The 17,799-nt window shown below is 40.8% G+C and overlaps 1 protein-coding gene across 1 annotated transcript in view; it reads left to right on the top strand.

Annotated features, from left to right (window-relative positions):
• Positions 1–17,799, top strand: part of LOC127634784 (pleckstrin homology-like domain family B member 1) — a 73,641-nt gene that overhangs the window by 49,811 nt on the left and 6,031 nt on the right. The window contains exons 13-19 of the mRNA XM_052114466.1: positions 3,975–4,118; positions 6,088–6,193; positions 10,119–10,317; positions 15,827–15,917; positions 16,297–16,443; positions 17,163–17,382; positions 17,552–17,637. Coding sequence (XP_051970426.1) covers positions 3,975–4,118; positions 6,088–6,193; positions 10,119–10,317; positions 15,827–15,917; positions 16,297–16,443; positions 17,163–17,382; positions 17,552–17,637 — 993 coding nt within the window. The remainder of the gene's footprint in view (positions 1–3,974; positions 4,119–6,087; positions 6,194–10,118; positions 10,318–15,826; positions 15,918–16,296; positions 16,444–17,162; positions 17,383–17,551; positions 17,638–17,799) is intronic.

The raw sequence follows: 17,799 nt of genomic DNA, 5'->3' as shown, positions 1-17,799 counted from the left end.
GATGGTTATTCCTTTGTTTACATCGAGTTTCTTCAGGGTGAAGTATCATACTTGTCGGTTATGCAATAAAATTATGCATAAAAACAGACTCCCGGTAGCCGAACGTTATATGGGTGTGTTGCTTAGAGTGTAATGAACAAATTAAGACCGCACACACACACACAAATACAAAGATAGGCAATATATAGGTCAAAATATCCAAACACTGCGGTCAGTTTTTCTGACGTCATGAAATGCTGATCCTATTATTTTGTCTTTACAACGAAAGCCAATGAAAGAATTGAAATTGTATGACTGATAGAAAATGTAGCCAAGCAGTGCACGATTCCAACGATACACGGAAAGTCTAAATTCCTCGCGAACAAGATATTTTTTTATTTATTTGAATCAGCCACTCTCTATTGAGGAGCTAACCTGCGATGTAGGCTGTGACCACACCCCGTCATTTGACAACAAACAAGCCATAGTAAAAAGACGGTTCCCCAGTCAACATCTGTTTTCGCGTCTTACTTACTGGACGGATTATCTCATCAAATGGATCGTCAAAAGAAGTTTTTTCTGCTGAAGATGTTTTATTTGCGATCACTCGAAGCAGCGATGACGAAATTGAGGAGAGTGAAGACAGCGTCGAGGGTGATATGCTTGAGGACGGAAAAGATGGTCCAATTTCACATCGGTGAGTTGCTATGTAACATGCACACATTATACGTGTCTAAACGACTGCCCATCAGTTTGATTGTATGGACGACCTTTAGTATGAATGCTGTCTAAACGACTGCCCATCAGTTTGATTGTTGATTTATGAATGCTGTCTAAACGACTGCCCATCAGTTTGATTGTTGATTGAATGGCCAGCCACATAAAAACTATACAGAATTATTTACTTGACATGCGGTGCTAATTATCTTTCCATTCTTTCCCATGCAACAGCTGTGTGGATTATTTTATAATTGAAAAAGCATGGAACAGTGTATATGATGACTAAAATAGCTTGCAGTACCCTTCATAACATTTGGTCATTAGGTTGCTTTTTGAGGTATCCAAGGAGGCTTCTTGGTACCTGGACATAGTCTTGGAAAACATATTGCAGAAATCTCATTTTTCATAATATCTTCCTCAAATGTGAAATATAAACTGATGAGACTTGTGGCTTTCAATCAATTACCTAACTGGATTCCCAGGTTCGTTTTCATTTATTTTTTCATAAAATAATGCAATGTTACTTGCAGTACAAATTATCTTCAAGACACTTTAAATTCTATAAATGTTTGTCTGTGTAAGTTTTTCAACTTTTACATTTGGGTAATAAACTCCAAAGTGTCTTCTTTTTAAATATGTCTAAATTGTGCATGTAGAGCAAATTGTTCAGTAACTACAATTATTTTAGTTTGGGGATGTCATTTCTGGGGATGTGCCTCGCGCAGGGGAAGGGAGAAAGGGAACTGACATAGTCTTGGAAAAAAGCTTGCAGGAACCCCATTTTTCATTATATCTTCCTCAAATTTGAAATATAAACTGATGAGACTTGTGGCTTTCAATCCTTTCCCTAATTGGATTCCTCCAGGTCTATTTTTATATATTTGTACATGAAATAATAAAACATTTTTTGAAGTTCACATTATTTATGAGGCACTTCAACTTTTATAACTTTTTATTTGTTTGAGCATTATCAACTCTGATTTATTGTTAGTAGAGTGCCAAGTGTCTTCTTTCCAAAGAGACCTTAATTGTGCCTGTGGTACACTGTTCTCAGGAGCTATATTTATTTTAATTCAGGTATGTCATTTTCAGCTGTGAGCCCCTGAGTGGGGGTGAAGGTTAAGAAAGGTCCAAGGACCTTACAAAGTTTAAATGACAGAAAACAAAGCACAGAAACAGACTGAGAGGCTTGTCAATAACAACCATAAGCAATACAAGAAACAGGTCTCTTCATATCACAGCCATCTTGAATTTTATAGACCTAGGTGATCTCAAGACTCCACAGGCAATTGGCTGATCACACAAGACAGGCGGTGATTGGCTGGAACAAAGGCAAATGGAGGAACCAATGGGGCAGGCTCCTGCAACAGAAAACACACAGAGAGAAAACAAAACACATACGCCTAGAGGGCGTAACAGTGACCTACAAAGAACTATCCGTGATTGATTTCCCCCATGCCCCTAACATGACCCTTGCAACCTGGAAACCTTTAGTGGCAGAGGGTTGTTTATATTTTCTCAGACATTTCCTCACCATGGAAACTGGGTCTTTTTTCTGGTTTCCAATTGGCCGACGTGTGTCTGCCTCATAGTGAATTGTGCAATGCCCACAAACCTCCATCTCCACTTCCTGCTTTTCTTCTGTTCTCTCTTCTCTCCTCTCTGTCTATCAAAAATGCAGAGATAAAGCATTAGCAATATGCATGAAATAAATGCTCTAATTGCTTATATCCTGCTTTGCAATTTATCTCCTAATACTGTATGTTATTCCTTGTGCTGTTGATGCTGAAATAACAACCTTATCATTTCATTGTTTACTATTTTATCAGTGCTTTATGGGTGTAGTGTGTAATTTCTGTGTTAAAATCTGCACAAAATGTAATTTGCAAAAATAATGCAGTATTCAAATAGTTTTCCTGAACACTTACAATGTTGACCAAACAGATAGTCACACCCCAAACTCACTCCATTGGTAGAGTTAGTGTTGCCTTGTTTGGCTGGTTTTGAAATAGCGCAACTGTTTTTTACAATTTACGAGGAATTAGCCAATGAATGGCTTGTTTATAATTGTCTATCCATATTAAGCTGGGAGAGGGGGAGTATTTTAACATAAAAATTACACATCACCAATTTCTTTTTTTTAATCCATTAAACATTAACTTAATTATTTTAATATTCATCATTAAACCTGATAGTTATTAATTTGCTCATTATTAATCATTTTTAACCTACTTGAATGTATTTCTATTCCTTTTCACCCTCTTACCTCTACCCTGTTTCCCGAATAGTTGTTCCACAGGGCTATGTTACAGTCAATGAGATCAATGAAATGTACTCTGAGCTGGGAGTAAACCCCACCCCAAACCCCCTCCCCACCCAAGACCAGCCCTCCTCTGATGCCCCTGCCACAGGGACTGATCCTGACCCTGACCCCACTCCTGCGGAGAGCACTGCCCCACCAGAGAGGGTGAGGTGTGTGGTCAGGATAGTTTATATGTGTTAGGATATATGAATGTTCAAGCTTTAGTTTGCACAAGCAATTAGATTATAAGGTCATGTTAAATTATTATGTGGTTATTTTTCCATGAATTTAGCATTTATGTGTGATTTGTGAGGGTTTGAGTTCTTGCTTTGAACTGTAGTTTTAAAGGAGTCATATCATAATGTTTTTGCATTTTATTATTTCCCATTGTTTAAGACTACTGTCTGTTAAAATTGCCTAAAATGGACCTCTTCACATTTGAAATGAGATACTTGCAGGTTGCAAAGTTGCTGCCCCATCAAAAAAGTAACCATTTCAGAACAAGGCATGCTTGATGCTTAGTTTTAATAAATATGGTCTTTTTGGACTGGGGAAGAAGTTATGAGTTCTGAAAGTTGCAGTATATTTACAAAGTACTTCAAACTCAATTTCAAAAGATCAAGGAAAATGTTACTTTTCATGATATGATCCCTTTTAACCAATTAGCCATTCAGCCACCCTTCTACCATCCTTATTTTCTGATTTGCTCTTCCTCTTTTTGTCAAAGCTCTTTCTGTCCTTGTGCTCCTCTGTTCCTCCTTCACTGCATGCTTTCATCCCAACCCCAAACCTCCCTCTATACACTGGCCTGAGGACATGGTCACCTTCCTCAACCCCTCTCCTCCTCCACATCTGCCTGCCAAAAAAAAGCCGCCATAGGCAGGTAAACCTTGTGGAGGCCACATGTGAGTGTTTGTGTACATGTGAGAGCAATTATTAGTGAGATTCTTACCTTTAACCTTCTGTTCCTCAGCATTTCCGCACCCTGGAGGAAAGGAAGCGGTACATTAAAGAGGGCGGAGCTCATTTGAGTGGCACTCTTCCTCGGAAGAAGACCCAGCCCACTGTAACCCCTCAGTTTAACTGTGTCACCCTGGGACGTAATATACTCTCGAATGTAAGAATACACAAACATGCACACATAAGCATGTGTAGTAGGGCTGTGTGATATATAGAATATAGTACATTGTTGGCAAAATTAAATGAGCAAACAAAGATTTTCTTCTTTTGTTTGGCTGTAAAGTTCCTGAAAGACCAGTGTCAGTAGGCCAGTTTTGCACCATTCCTAATATAACAACATGCGAGTATGAGAGCATTAAAACAGACATATTTGAAAAGAGTCTCCCATTTAAACTTCAGTAGCTACAATGCCAACTGAGTTGGAAAGTTCGATCGAACTATCCATTTCCATCAAATCATTCAAAATTGAATGGTTTAATCATTTGTTTGCTTCATCATTTAGACAAAATCTAAAGTAACAGTCAGTATCTATTGTGGCCACCAGCTGCATTAAGTACTGCAGAGCATCTCCTCTTCATGGACTGCACAAGATTTGCCAGTTCTGGATGTGTGATGTTACTCCACTCTTTCACCAAGGCACTTGCAAGTTCCTGGACATTTCTGGGGGGAATGGCCCTAGCCCTCACCCTCCGATCCAACAGGTCCCAGACGTGCTCAATGGGACTGAGATCCGGGCTCTTCGCTGTCCATGGCAGAACACTGATATTCCTGTCTTGCAGGAAATCATACACAGAACGAGCAGTATGGCTGGAGGCATTGTCATGCTGGAGGGTTGTGTCAGGATGAGCCTGCAGAAAGGGTACCACATGAGGGATGAGGATGTCTTCCCTGTAAAGCACAGCATTGAGTTTACCTGCAATGACAACAAACTCAGTCTGATGATGCTTTGACCCACCGCCCCAGACCATGTCGGAGCCTCCACCTCCAAATTGATCCCGCTCTATCGAGTACAGGCCTCTGTGTAACGCTCCTTCCTTCGACGATAAACGCAAATTCGACCATCACCCCTGTTGAGACAAAACTGTGACTCGTCAGTTAAGAGCACTTTTTGCCAGTCCCGTCTGGTCCAGCGAAGGTGGGTTTGTGCCCATAGGTGACATTTTTGTCGGTGATGTCTGGTAAGGACCTGCCTTACAACAGGCCTACAAGTCCTCAGTCCAGCCTCTCTCAGCCTATTGCGGACAGTATGAGCACTGATGGATTGATTGTGTGTTCCTGGTGTAACTAGGGCAGTTGTTGTTGCCATCCTGTACCTGTCCTGCAGGTATGATATTTGGATGTACCGATTCGGTGCAGGTGTTGTTACACATGGTCTGCTACAGTGAGGACAATCAGCTGTCCTTCCTGTCTCCCTGTAGTGCTGTCTTAGGTGTCTCACAGTACGGTCATTGCAATTTATTGCCCTGGCCACATCTGCAGTCCTCATACCTCCATGCAGCATGCCTAAGGCACGTTCACGCAGATGAACAGGGACCTTGGGCATCTTTCTTTTGGTGTTTTTCAGAGTCAGTAGAAAGGTCTCTTTAAAACTTTTCCAAGTTTTTATAACTGTGACCTTAATTGCCTGCCATCTGTAAGCTGCTAGTGTCTCAATGACTGTTCCACAGGTGCATGTTCATTAATTGTTTATGGTTCATTGAACAAGCATGGACAACATTGTTTACACCCTTTACAATAAAGATCTGTAAAGTTATTTGTATTTTTTACAAAATTATCTTTAAAATACAGTGTCCTGAAAAAGGGACATTTCTTATTTTGCTGAGTTTAAATAATATTTAATAAATATTATTCTTCACAGAGTTCATTTATTCTTGATTATTTTTAACTACTGTAGATCTTTACTGTATTTTAATTCTTGCTTTGAACATCATAAATTTACTTGGCAACAATAACTGTTTGGTCAGAATGTTTTGTTCCTCTGGTTGGAGAAGAGCAAATTCATCAATATCAAAATATATATTGAATACCATCAAAAGGCTAAAACATATAGAAAGGCATATTAGGCTATATCATTAAGCACTTATGTGTAGTAAAAGGCCATTCTGACACCATTTTTCTATCTGTAGTCTCATCCACCTTTAGCTCAAAGCTCCAGCTGCGGGAGCATGTTGAACCAAGCCCTCGCCATCACCCCTAAAGACACACACATGAAAACACACCGCCTGCACAAGGGTAAGACTCTCTGTCACAGACACCTCAGTTGAAAATATACAGTGTTATTATGTAACATTACATCATACACATCAAAAGTTGTGCTTTAGATTTCAACGTTCTTTAGCCAGACTTTACGTAATCTTGGATTACTTTCTCCTTCCTGCAGGCAAATCTAAAAAAGGGTAGGGCACTCTGTGAGATGTTTCTACCTACAGTAGTTTTGATGTGCCTATTATATAATTGCCAATGAATTTATGTCAAAGTCTCTTAATGTGTCCTCTCTGGTGAAGAATGTTCTTCTTCGGGTGACATTTATTATCTCATTGGCTGTGCACCTCACAACTCATGTCATCTCTGCTCTCATTACCTTTAATAAGTCTGTCACTCAAATAGGAAAACCTGTAGTGTTGTTTCAGTTTAAAGGGATACATTTTCATTTCGACCAAAAATGAAAATGTATTCACCCTCATTACAAACTTGTATGACTTTAAATCTTCTGTGGAATACAAAAGGCGAATTTCAAATAGTTGATTCTGAGACCTGCATCGATGTGGGTTTGGAACATGAAAGTAAATGAGGACAGAATGTTTATTTTTGGGCAAACTATTTCTTTCATGCACTAATGTTTTACATACATGAATGCATCTTGTATGAAATAAAGCTGCTGTATTATTCATTTATAACAAAGCTTTTAAATAACTTCATTCAATATTCAAAATCATACAATGATATTATGTCATGCTAATTCAGTTCTGCATGATTAAGGGTGTCTGTAGGATCATTGCCCATCCCTAGCTGTCAAATTCAACAGTGGCACAATAGCACCCTCAACTGACAAACATTATATATCAATGATCCGCTTCAAAGACAACACTGTGAGCAGGGTTGGGAGGGTTACTTTTGACATGTAGTCCATTACAGATTACAGAATACATGCTGTAAAATGTAATATGTAACATATTCTGTTAGATTACTCAAGGTCAGTAACGTATTCTAAATACTTTGGATTACTTCTTCAGCACTGGTAGATATTTTCACTTGTTTTGACAATAAAAACTCTGCCAGTACAGTAAGACAAAATAAACGTGTTAAAAATACATTCTCTGAAAAATCTAAATATCTTATGCAGTGTTGTTTCTAAAACAAGATTAATCAAATTGATCTCGTTTCAAGGATTTTTAGATATTTTTACATGAAAACAATTAAAAAATTATTATCAAGAATATGATTTTTGTCCTAATATCAAAGGTCTTACTAGAAAAAAGAAATTATAATCTAATGTGAATTTTCTTGGTAAAAAAATATGATCATGTCTGGCAACATGTGCATGTAAAATGGCTAGAAATAGCATTTTAGCTTAGCGTAAAGCTGACAATTTACACGAGTTATTTCTATTTCTTCTGCTCCAAACTTCCTTAAAACTTACTTCTCTGTCTGCTTGGATGAATGTAACGCAAGTCCTTCAGATGAGACGTTAAACCGAGGTCCTCACTCTCTGTGGTCATTAAAAATCCTAGAGCATTTCTCATAAAGAGTAGGGGTGTAATCCTGGTATCCTGGCTAAATTCCCCCATTGGCCTTTCTCAGTCATGGCCTCCCAATAATCCACATCCACTAATTGGCTCTGTAATTCTACTCTCTCCTCTCCACCAATAGCTGGTGTGTGGTGAGCATACTGGTGAACTATGGCTGCCGTCGCATCATCCAGGTGGATGCTGCACACTGGTGGTGTTTGAGGAGAGTCCCCTGTTCACAGTGTAAAGCACTTTGAGTATAGTGTCAGAAAACACTATACAAATGTAATGTTCATTCATTCATAAGAAAGTGTTTCACCGCTGTTCAAATGCATTTTGGATCGCATCATTTATAATTATAAATATTTTCCATCTGAAAGGACTAAATATTAAACAAATGACAATAAAATGCAAAGTAATCTCTTCGGTAATGTACATGTGTAATGTAACTGAATTCTAATTTTATTTAAATTGTAACTGTAGTGGAATACAGTTACTTGTATTTTGTATTTTAAATATGTAATCCTGTGTAACACAGTTGAAGGATGGGCAAGGAGGAGGCGAGAACCGGCTTGTCAACATAAATTATATTTTAATGAGAAACTCAAAAACACATAAACAAACACACATGACGGACATGTCCGTAATTCTCTCTCTCTCGAACAATCGTCACCGGCCGCCTTTATCCCTCGCGCGCCTCATCAGGCTGATTGGGGACCGGGCGCGCGATATTCCGACCGGCCCCGCCCCCCTCCGCTCCACATCCTGTTACATATATTCTGTTACTCCTCAATCCTTACTGTGGTAATGAGCAAAAAGATGAAGGTGAAAAGCATCAATGTCCGCGGACACATTTTGTTTTCTTTTAACGAAGCCTACATCTGTTTTCTTTTGCAAATTTTTCCATTAAAAAAATTGCTTACAGAACCTTTAAGCCATTTTCAGTTTTAACAGTTTTAAGTTAATGTAATAATTAGCACATTAATATTTAATTTAATAACAACCTCATTGTTTGTCTCTGTATACCTTTGAAGTGGCTGCTTCAAATCAGGTCTTCATAACTAAGGGTTAAATCTGAAGTGTGTAAATTCTGCATCACCGAACAGAATTGCAAAAATAAATGTTTGTTTTCAAACAGATATCTGAATACTCCCACACTCGGCTGTTGATCGAACAAACAGATAGTCCCACCCCTAACGCATGCCATTGGTTGAGTCTACATTATTGTGTTGGTATGGATGCTCAAAGCAAACTGAAATTTGTATAGCACTTCTGGGATACAGTGTTAGGGTTTATGAGAAAATTAACATACAAATCGCTTAATTAGAGTTATCTTTGCATATTAAGCTGGGATAAGAGAAAGTATTTTAATGCAGAGAAAAATCTGTACACTTTACTTTTAAAAGCTCTGCTAACCCTCTTTCAAAATTACAAGTGTGAAACTTGCTTAACCCAAAGTTTAAAGTGGCCTGAACATAGGGTTAAATAAAGACAATACCCATTAAGTGAAGTGTGAAGTGTGAAAAGCTTGGTTACCCTTGCTACATTGAGCAAAACAAGCAAATCAAGCCCAATGAATCTGAAATTGCCTTTTAAGCCACCGGTGCTGTTGTCCAATAGGAGGTATTTATTGCAACTGGGTTGAAACTTTGTGGGTTTATTTATCTGTTTTGCGAAGATAGTGGAAAAATTGTTTGTTTAGATGAAGGACAGTAAATGCTTCCATTCTGTTTCCAAAAGGGTTGGAACGTTCCTCTTAACTTGACGAGTTTAATGGTGAACTTTTTTTTACTTTGCTTGATGTTTTGAATTCACCAAAGCTTTATGAATGTATGAACTTTTCCACTTTACTAATGTAGTTGAAAATTGAGTCAATGTTTTTGTGTGTTGTCTGATGCTTTATCTGGAGGTCCCCTGGGTAAGTGCATCAGAGAGGCGGGTCTCCGCTCTTACTCAAACTGGTTGATGTTATCAAGTTGGCATTGGAATCTCACATCTGCTGGGCTAAATCTTGCTGCACTATAGCCATCCCAGATATGAGTTACTCTTCACATCCCCATAAGAAAGCAACCTAAATAGACAACAAGCTCAGATATATCCATCCATGTCTTTATTATAGACTTATAGCTGGAGACCAGGTACTTGGGGTTTGGGATCTCAGAGTTGGGACTTCTTTCACGTAAGCTGTCGAGATATTATTGCACGGTGGCTGGTATTTGTGAGCAGAGTAAAAGGCCCCAGTGTGCCCTAGGCAGTGACTGGCCAGTGGACACTGAGCTGGGCGGCAGAAATGGAGAACTAGTCCATGTGGGTGATGCTGGTCTCTCAGGTAAAGCTCAATTAGCCCTGAAAGCCTGAGGTGTTGGGATGAGGCAAGCTTTTTTTTTAGAAGATGGTTTACCTTATTTTGTTGGTGGTATGTTTCTCAGGGCACAGTCAGCAGCACATTGGCGAGGAGCACCAAACAAGATTAAGTGATCTTCGCGGCCGGGCATCGTCGCAGACCAATGTCTATCTTAACTCCTTCGGTTATCAAGATAATGGATGTCCCTTCGACACACTGAGTGTGGACAGCTCGGACAGTATGGAGACGAGCATATCTGCCTGCTCGCCCGACAATGTCTTCAGGTGAGTGTATTTCCATTAGTCTTTTTTGATCAGATTCCAAACTATATTTTTGCACCCTTGCAGGTCACTGCCTGATGGTACGACACTCAAAGTGTTATTCCAAAGAAAGTGAAAAAAAACATATTTTCCCGGAGGTCGCTTCCACAAGACTGTTAGCGAAGGATACGTTCATACAGTAATACTGTAAAACCGTTAAACGATGGGCAAGGAGGAGGCAAGAACCGGCTTGTCAACATAAATAATAATTTAATAAGAAACTTAAAACACAACATAAACAAACACACATGCGGACATGCCCGTAATTCTCTCTCTCTCGAACAATCGTCACCGGCCTCAGGCCGATTGGGGACCGGGCGCTCGATATTCCGACCTGGCCCCGCCCCCCTCCGCTCCACAAATACCTTGCTCCCTTCAGAGTTCCCAAGTCAAGTGTTCTGCCCTTTGGAGGGAATAGGGCACTTTCAATTGGAATTTGCCATTTTGTCAATGATTGAATTTGTGTATGTGTAAACAGATGTGTTTACTTGGCTATAGTTTGATAACTTAAAAATGTAATCTAACAAAACCTCCCTCATTGTGTGAGTGTGTGTGCGTGCGTGCATGCGCACGCGCGTGTGTGTGTGTGCGTGTTTTTGTGATTTACGAGGACAATTTTGTAAGTTACAAATTAGTAATTACAAGGGTATTATGCTATAAATGTGATTTATGAGGACATTTCTAGTGTCCCCATAATTCAAATCGCTTAAAAATCATACTAAACAATGTTTTATTGAAAATGTAAAAATGCAGAAGGTTTTCTGTGAGGGTTAGTTTTAGGAGTTGTGTTAGGTTTAGAGGATAGAATCTATAGTTTGTACAGTATAAAAGTCATTATGTCTATGGAAAGTCCTCATAATGATAGGTAGACCAACGTGTGTGTGTGTACAGGGTTACTTTTTAAATGTATTCCAGTACAGAATACATGCTGTAAAATGTGATTTGTAACATATTCCATTAGATTACTCAAGGTCAGTAATGTATTCTAAATACTTTGGATTACTTCTCCAGCACTGGTAGATTTATTCACTTGTTTTGACTATAAAAACTCAGTAAGACAAAATACACATGTTAAAAATACATTCTCTGAAAAATCTAAATATCTTATGTAGTGTTGTTTCTAAAACAAGATTAATCAGATTTATCTCGTTTTAATGATTTTTTGATATTTTACAGGAAAACAATACAAAAATTGTTATCAAGAAAATTATTTTGGCACTAATATCAAAGGTCTTACTAGAAAAAAAGAAATGATGATCTAATGTGAATTTTCTTGCTAAAAAAATATGATCATGTCTGGCAACATGTGCATGTAAAATGGCCAGAAATAGCATTTTAGCTTAACGTAAAGCTGACAATTTACACAAGGTTTATTTCTATTTCTTCTGCTCCAAACTTACTTCAAACTTACTTCTCTGTCTGCTCGTATGAATGTAACACATCATAAGAAAGTGTTTCACTGCTGTTCAAATGTACTTTGGATCATGTCATTCATATGTATACATATTTTCCATCTGAAAGGACTAAATATTAAATTAAACAAATTACAATAAAATCAAAATAGTTTTTGGATGTAACTGTATTCTAAATACCGATTATTTAAATTGTAACTGTAGTGGAATACAGTTACTCATATTTTGTATTTTAAATACGTAATACAGTTACATGTATTCCGTTACTCCCTATTTTAGATATTAAATAAATTATTCCTTTGTGTTTGGAATAACACTCGCCTCCCGAGCTTTCCAGAGCTCCACCTCTCGAGCCTCCCAGGGCTCCGCCTCTCAAGCCTCTCGAGCCTCCCAGGGCACCATCTCTCAAGTCTCTCGAGTCTGCCAGGGCTCCTCCTCCTGAGCCTCCCACGGCTCTGCCTCCTGAGCCTCCCACGGCTCTGCCTCCTGAGCCTCCCACGGCTCTGCCTCCTGAGCCTCCAGAACTTCCCACGGCTCCGCCTCCCGAGTCTCCTACGGCTCCGCCTCCCGAGCCTCCTACGGCTCCGCCTCCAGAACCTCCCGAGCCTCCTACGGCTCCGCCTCCAGAGCCTCCTACGGCTCCGCCCCCAGAGCCTCCTGAGCCTCCTACGGCTCAGGCCCCAGAGACTCCTGAGCCTTCCTCGACTCCGCCTCCTGAGCCTTCCTCGGCTCCGCCTCCTGAGCCTTCCTCGGCTCCGCCTCCTGAGCCTTCCTCAGCTCCGTCCTCAGAGCCTTCCAGGCCTCCTCCTCTAGAGCCTCCTATGGTGCCACCTCCATCGGCCCCGCCGCCAGAGCCTTCCAGGTCACCACCTCTAGGGTCTTCTCCCAGGGCCCCTGACCCTGTTCCTGTCCTATGGCCTCCTCCCAGGGCCCCTGACCCTGTTCCTGACCTGTGGCCTCCTCCCAGGCCTCCTGACCCGGCCCCTGTCCTGTGGCCTCCTCCCGGGCCCCCTGACCCAGTCCCTGTCCTGTGGCCTCCTCCCAGGCCTCCTGACCCGGCCCCTATCCTGTGGCCTCCTCCCAGGCCCCCTGATCCAGTCCCTGTCCTGTGGCCTCCTCCCAGGCCTTCTGACCCGGCCCCTGTCCTGTGGCCTCCTCCCGGGCCCCCCTGACCCAGTCCCTGTCCTGTGGCCTCCTCCCAGGCCTCCTGAACCTGCCCCTGTCCGGTGGCCTCCTCCCAGGGCCCCTGACCCTGTTCCTGACCTGTGGCCTCTTCCCAGGCCCCCTGACCCTGTTCCTGTCCAGTGGCCTCCTCCCCGGTCCCCCAGACCTGTCCTTGCCCTGTGGCCAGCTCCCAGACCACCTGCACCTATCCTTGCCCTGTGTCCAGTTCCCAGACCTCCTGAACCTATCCTTACCCTGTGGCCAGCTCCCAGGCCTCCTGAACCTATCCTTGCCCTGTGGCCAGCTCCCAGGCCTCCTGAACCTATCCTTGCCCGGTGGCCAGCTCCCAGACCACCTGAACCTGTCCTTGCCCTTTGTGCCCCTCGTTGCCCCCTGGACTGCTTGTCTGCCCCTCGTTGCCCCCTTGGACTTCCTGCCTGCCCTCTGTGCCCCCCAGGACTTCCTGCCTGCCCTCTGTGCCCCTTGGACTGCCTTCCTGTTCTTGTACCCCCCTGGTCTGCCTGTCTGCCCCTTGTGCCCTCATTTTGTTTTTTGTGAGTTTTTTTGTCCTTGGTTTTTTATTCTATAGGATCGTCTGGAATCCGATCCTTTGAGGAGGGGCTCTGTTATGTATACCTTGTCTTGTTTCACTGTTGCCCTTTTGTTTGCCATTTTTGTCACTTTTGCATTCCTTAGTTTTCACTTTTGTCCCTTGTGTAACTCCATATTCTCTTTGTTAGCTTTTGTGTTCACCGTTCATTGTTTGCACCTGCCCTCGTTAATCTGCCATTTTGCTTCTGTTAATCACCTTGTTTGAGTTCTGTTTGTTCATTGGCCCCTTTGTCCCATGTTTTTGTATTTATACCCTGGTTCTTTGTCCAGTCCTTGTCTATCGTTGAATGTTGTTGTTAGCCTGGTATGTTTCCCCTGCCCGTGTTTTTCTAGTTTTATGTTTATTGCCCGTGTTTTTCTAGTTTTATGTTTATTTCCCCATTGAGGGTTTTTCCTTTGTGTTTGTTAGTTTGCTTAATCAATAAAGTAAGTCTCCTCGTCTGCCTTCGCTGCCTCATTCATAACAACTACATTTTGATAGTTTTATACATTTGACATTTTAAAAAAAAATGTATTTTACTTTTTTATTTCATTTAATTAAGCATTAGTTTTTCTATTAATCTCATGAACCCACTTTATTTCCATCACAAACACCTAGAGGTGTGCAAATCAACAGTATATAGTCATAATAATTAGCTTTATATAAAAACAATAGAAGATTATGGTATGTCCCCATTGTCAAGTAAATGTGTTTGTTTCCAGACCCGTAGCCTACAGACGGATCATGTCAACTCACCATGACATACACCAGTTTAGAATCTTCCATAATCCAAAACATCTCCACTGATCCTTTTGTAGATCAAGCCAATAGTTCAGCCTGGAACAAATGGTTCCGTCGTGTGAAATGAGTGAATTGTTGCGGAAGAGGGCAATTTAAAAGGAGTAAAGAATAGAGAGATAGACATAGACATATTCAAATGCATTGCTTTGGCCATCTCATGTAGGTTACACTAAACCTCAGGTCTGCTCCAAAGTGATTAACTGAAAACATTAGCAAAGACAATATAACAGATAAAATCAAGTGAGATAATTTCTCAGGGCGATGACGTGTGTTTATGCTGTGAATGTGTATGCTGGAGGCAATGGACCGGTGCTTGTTTACTTTGTGCGGTTTGCTTGAATAATGTACTGAGGGGCCCAGGAAGAACCATATGAACCCCCTCTTCAGCTCCAGGGATGGGCCCACTCAGGTTACAGCAGGAACAGTTAGAGGAAACGGATTTCTTTTTTTCTGCAGTTTGAAAGTAATCATCTGCAGAGCACTGGTTCAACCTGGGCTTGGGTCTTTGTGTAGTATATTTCAGTTTTTGCTGCTTGATCTTCAGGTTCTTGAGCAAGAATGATGTCTGTTCATCTCCAGCATCACTGGTAAGATACAATAAAGATGAAATAACTGTAACTGTGATCACTGAAATTCACAAAGTGTGATGTTAAAGAAAACAAGGTAACCAGAAAGATGTGCTGGTGAAGGAATGGATTGAATATAGGAGGGAAGAAGAAACAAGAACATGACAATTTATTGTTTTTATTTTGTTATTTGTTATGAATTTGCAATAGCTGTAGTTTGCATGAGAGTTCAGATGTTAGCATGATGGGTCTGCCCAGTGGATTCAAATATTGTCATGTTATGTGTTGATAATTGGTTTTAAGGCTGCTCTGATGCACCATTTCATTCTGATGCACCATGTCTAAAACTATAGCTTCCCAAAAATTTGCACTATTATTTTGTTGCCTTGGAAGCACTGATATTTTATGCAAATCTATTTAGAAACTAAAAAGGCATGTGGTAATGAAAAGCTTATTATTGTGAAGTATGTATTGTTTCATTGACAGCTGTGGTTTGGGGAATGTCTATAAAGACAAATGGGATGGGTATGGGTCTGACATGAAGTGTATGATTCATATGTATTCTTTACAGGGGAGGTTTTAGGGGAAATTTAAGTTTTACAGAAGGGAGGGGCTGGTCAGATCTATTCCACGTGTTCTTTTTGAAGTTTAAATGGAAAGCATCAGACTCAGAGTCTCTCAGGCTCTCGCTGCCTGGACTGCTAATGCTTTCCAGCAATGACCAGCTTCATTGATTCCTTCTGTGTTCTACAACTAGACCATGTATATGTAAATACATTTGAACATACGACATGTTTAAGTTTGCAATGCATGCATTAGTCTCAGGGATATTTTAGTGCCCAGCTGGGTCATATTGCTGGGTTTCGTGGGTGTTAGATTGTGGGAGGTCTTGTGTGTAGGAGTGAAATGTAATGCTTTATCTCATTTACTTTTGGCAGTGCCACCACATCCACTGTTTCGAAGATCGAGGAGATGGAACGTCTTCTCCGGGAAGCTCAGATGGAGAAGCACCAGCTCCTAGAATACAGGGTAATAAAACGGCTATACAAACCTGACACATCCTGCTGAACCTGAAATCAGAGACTGTGTGCTGGTGTGAATGTAGCCATAGTTTCACAGTCCAGTCTAACTGTAGACCATAAGTTCAATTGATGAATGAGCTCCATTTGGTAACAATCTTCATGGATCTCTAACTCCAAGCTTATTTACTGTGTTATAAGTTTACCATTCAGCCGTAAACAGAAACAAATTCAGTTTTAAATGCATGAGCATTGGGGCAAAGAAGTTGTTCTTTACATGTCTAATGTTTTGCCATGGGATTCTTCACTGGAACAGAGATTATGAATTTAAAAAGCAGCTTATTTCAGTGTGTCTGTACCAAACAGTGTAATTTGTTTGTGCGTGTCAGGAGAGAGAGATGGAGAGCAAGAGCAGGGCTCTTGAAGAGGAGAGGAGAAGACGAGAAGAGCTGGAAAAGCGATTGCAAGAAGAGGCCGGCAGGAGGCAGAAACTCATCGAGAGAGAGGTGAAACTTCGTGAGAAACAGCGAGCACAGGTGAGCACTGTGAACATATGGAGAGCATCACTATTACTATTGCTCATCCTTAAGGCCCCTGCACACTTCCTACGAAATAGAAGAACAAAAGGTGTGATGTCAATTTTTAAAAAACTGTTCAAAAAGGTGTTTTTTAGTTTGATTCTGTGGTTCGTAGCAGCTCGCCAGGGCAGAAAATACTTCTGGTGTGACATGGAGCTCCACCTACTTTGAGGCTGACAGTGAATTCCCATTTAGTCAGTTAAGTTCAGTCAACATAAACACACTACTGTACAGAGTTATTAGAGAGCTGGTGCAAACTTACCTAACATCTGTACGATTGTTAACGTAGAGACATTTTCCAAGAACATGTCATGCGATTTCTTTGTTTAATTAGTCTACAAAAGGAATAAAATCTATTCAAATACTCTTAAGTGCTGTTTCAATCATGTGCCATCTGCAGCCGAAAGCCATATCTAGGGACCACAATATAACAGAGACTTGCCAGTGGGCTCTTTTGGCTTGGGCCAGTAAACAAATATCTTGCAACCCCATAACAGTGCCCAGCCACCCTGGCATCATGGCTGTAAATTTTGCTTGCACAGACACCACACAGATTTTTTTTTTGAAATCTTTATTTTAGATGTGTTTGTTTTGTACAAACACACTGAATAAAAATGTATGTTAATCTGCAATGCCTTGTATACTGACCATACATGTGACATTTGTCCTTGTCTCAGTCTCGTCCCCTGACACGCTACCTACCTGTAAGAAAGGATGACTTTGACCTTCGAGGCCATATCGAATCGGCCGGACACAACACCGAAATCTGTTACCATGTTTCCATCACAGAGAAAACCTGCAAGGGCTTCCTCATAAAGATGGGCGGCAAAATCAAAACCTGGAAGAAGCGCTGGTTTGTTTTTGACCGGAACCGCAGGACATTGTCCTACTATGCAGGTCAGAAGAATATCTTGGTTGATACATAAAGTTGGTCAATACAGATTACATTATCATTGATTTGTGTGTGTGTGTGTGTGTGTGTGTGTGTGTGTGTGTGTGTGTGTGTGTGTGTGTGTGTGTGTGTGTGTGTGTGTGTGTGTGTGTGTGTGTGTGTGTGTGTTTTCAGATAAACATGAGGCCAAACTGAAAGGAGCGGTTTATTTCCAGGCCATAGAGGAAGTGTATTATGACCACTTAAAGAGTGCCCACAAGGTACCAAAGTGCTTTTCCATTTTGGCTAATAATTATCAAAGTAAACGTATTAATACTTGATAAGACAACATGAAATGGAATTCATAATATATTTAACATCCATTATTTGATTTAACTTGGAAATTTAGAATAAAATGCACTGCAAAATTGTGCACGAAAGTA

This window comes from Xyrauchen texanus, chromosome 42 (assembly GCF_025860055.1).
Source record: "Xyrauchen texanus isolate HMW12.3.18 chromosome 42, RBS_HiC_50CHRs, whole genome shotgun sequence".
NCBI lineage: Eukaryota > Metazoa > Chordata > Actinopteri > Cypriniformes > Catostomidae > Xyrauchen > Xyrauchen texanus.
The sequence above is the reverse complement of the archived record's forward strand: the minus strand, read 5'-3'. Positions and strand labels throughout refer to the sequence as shown.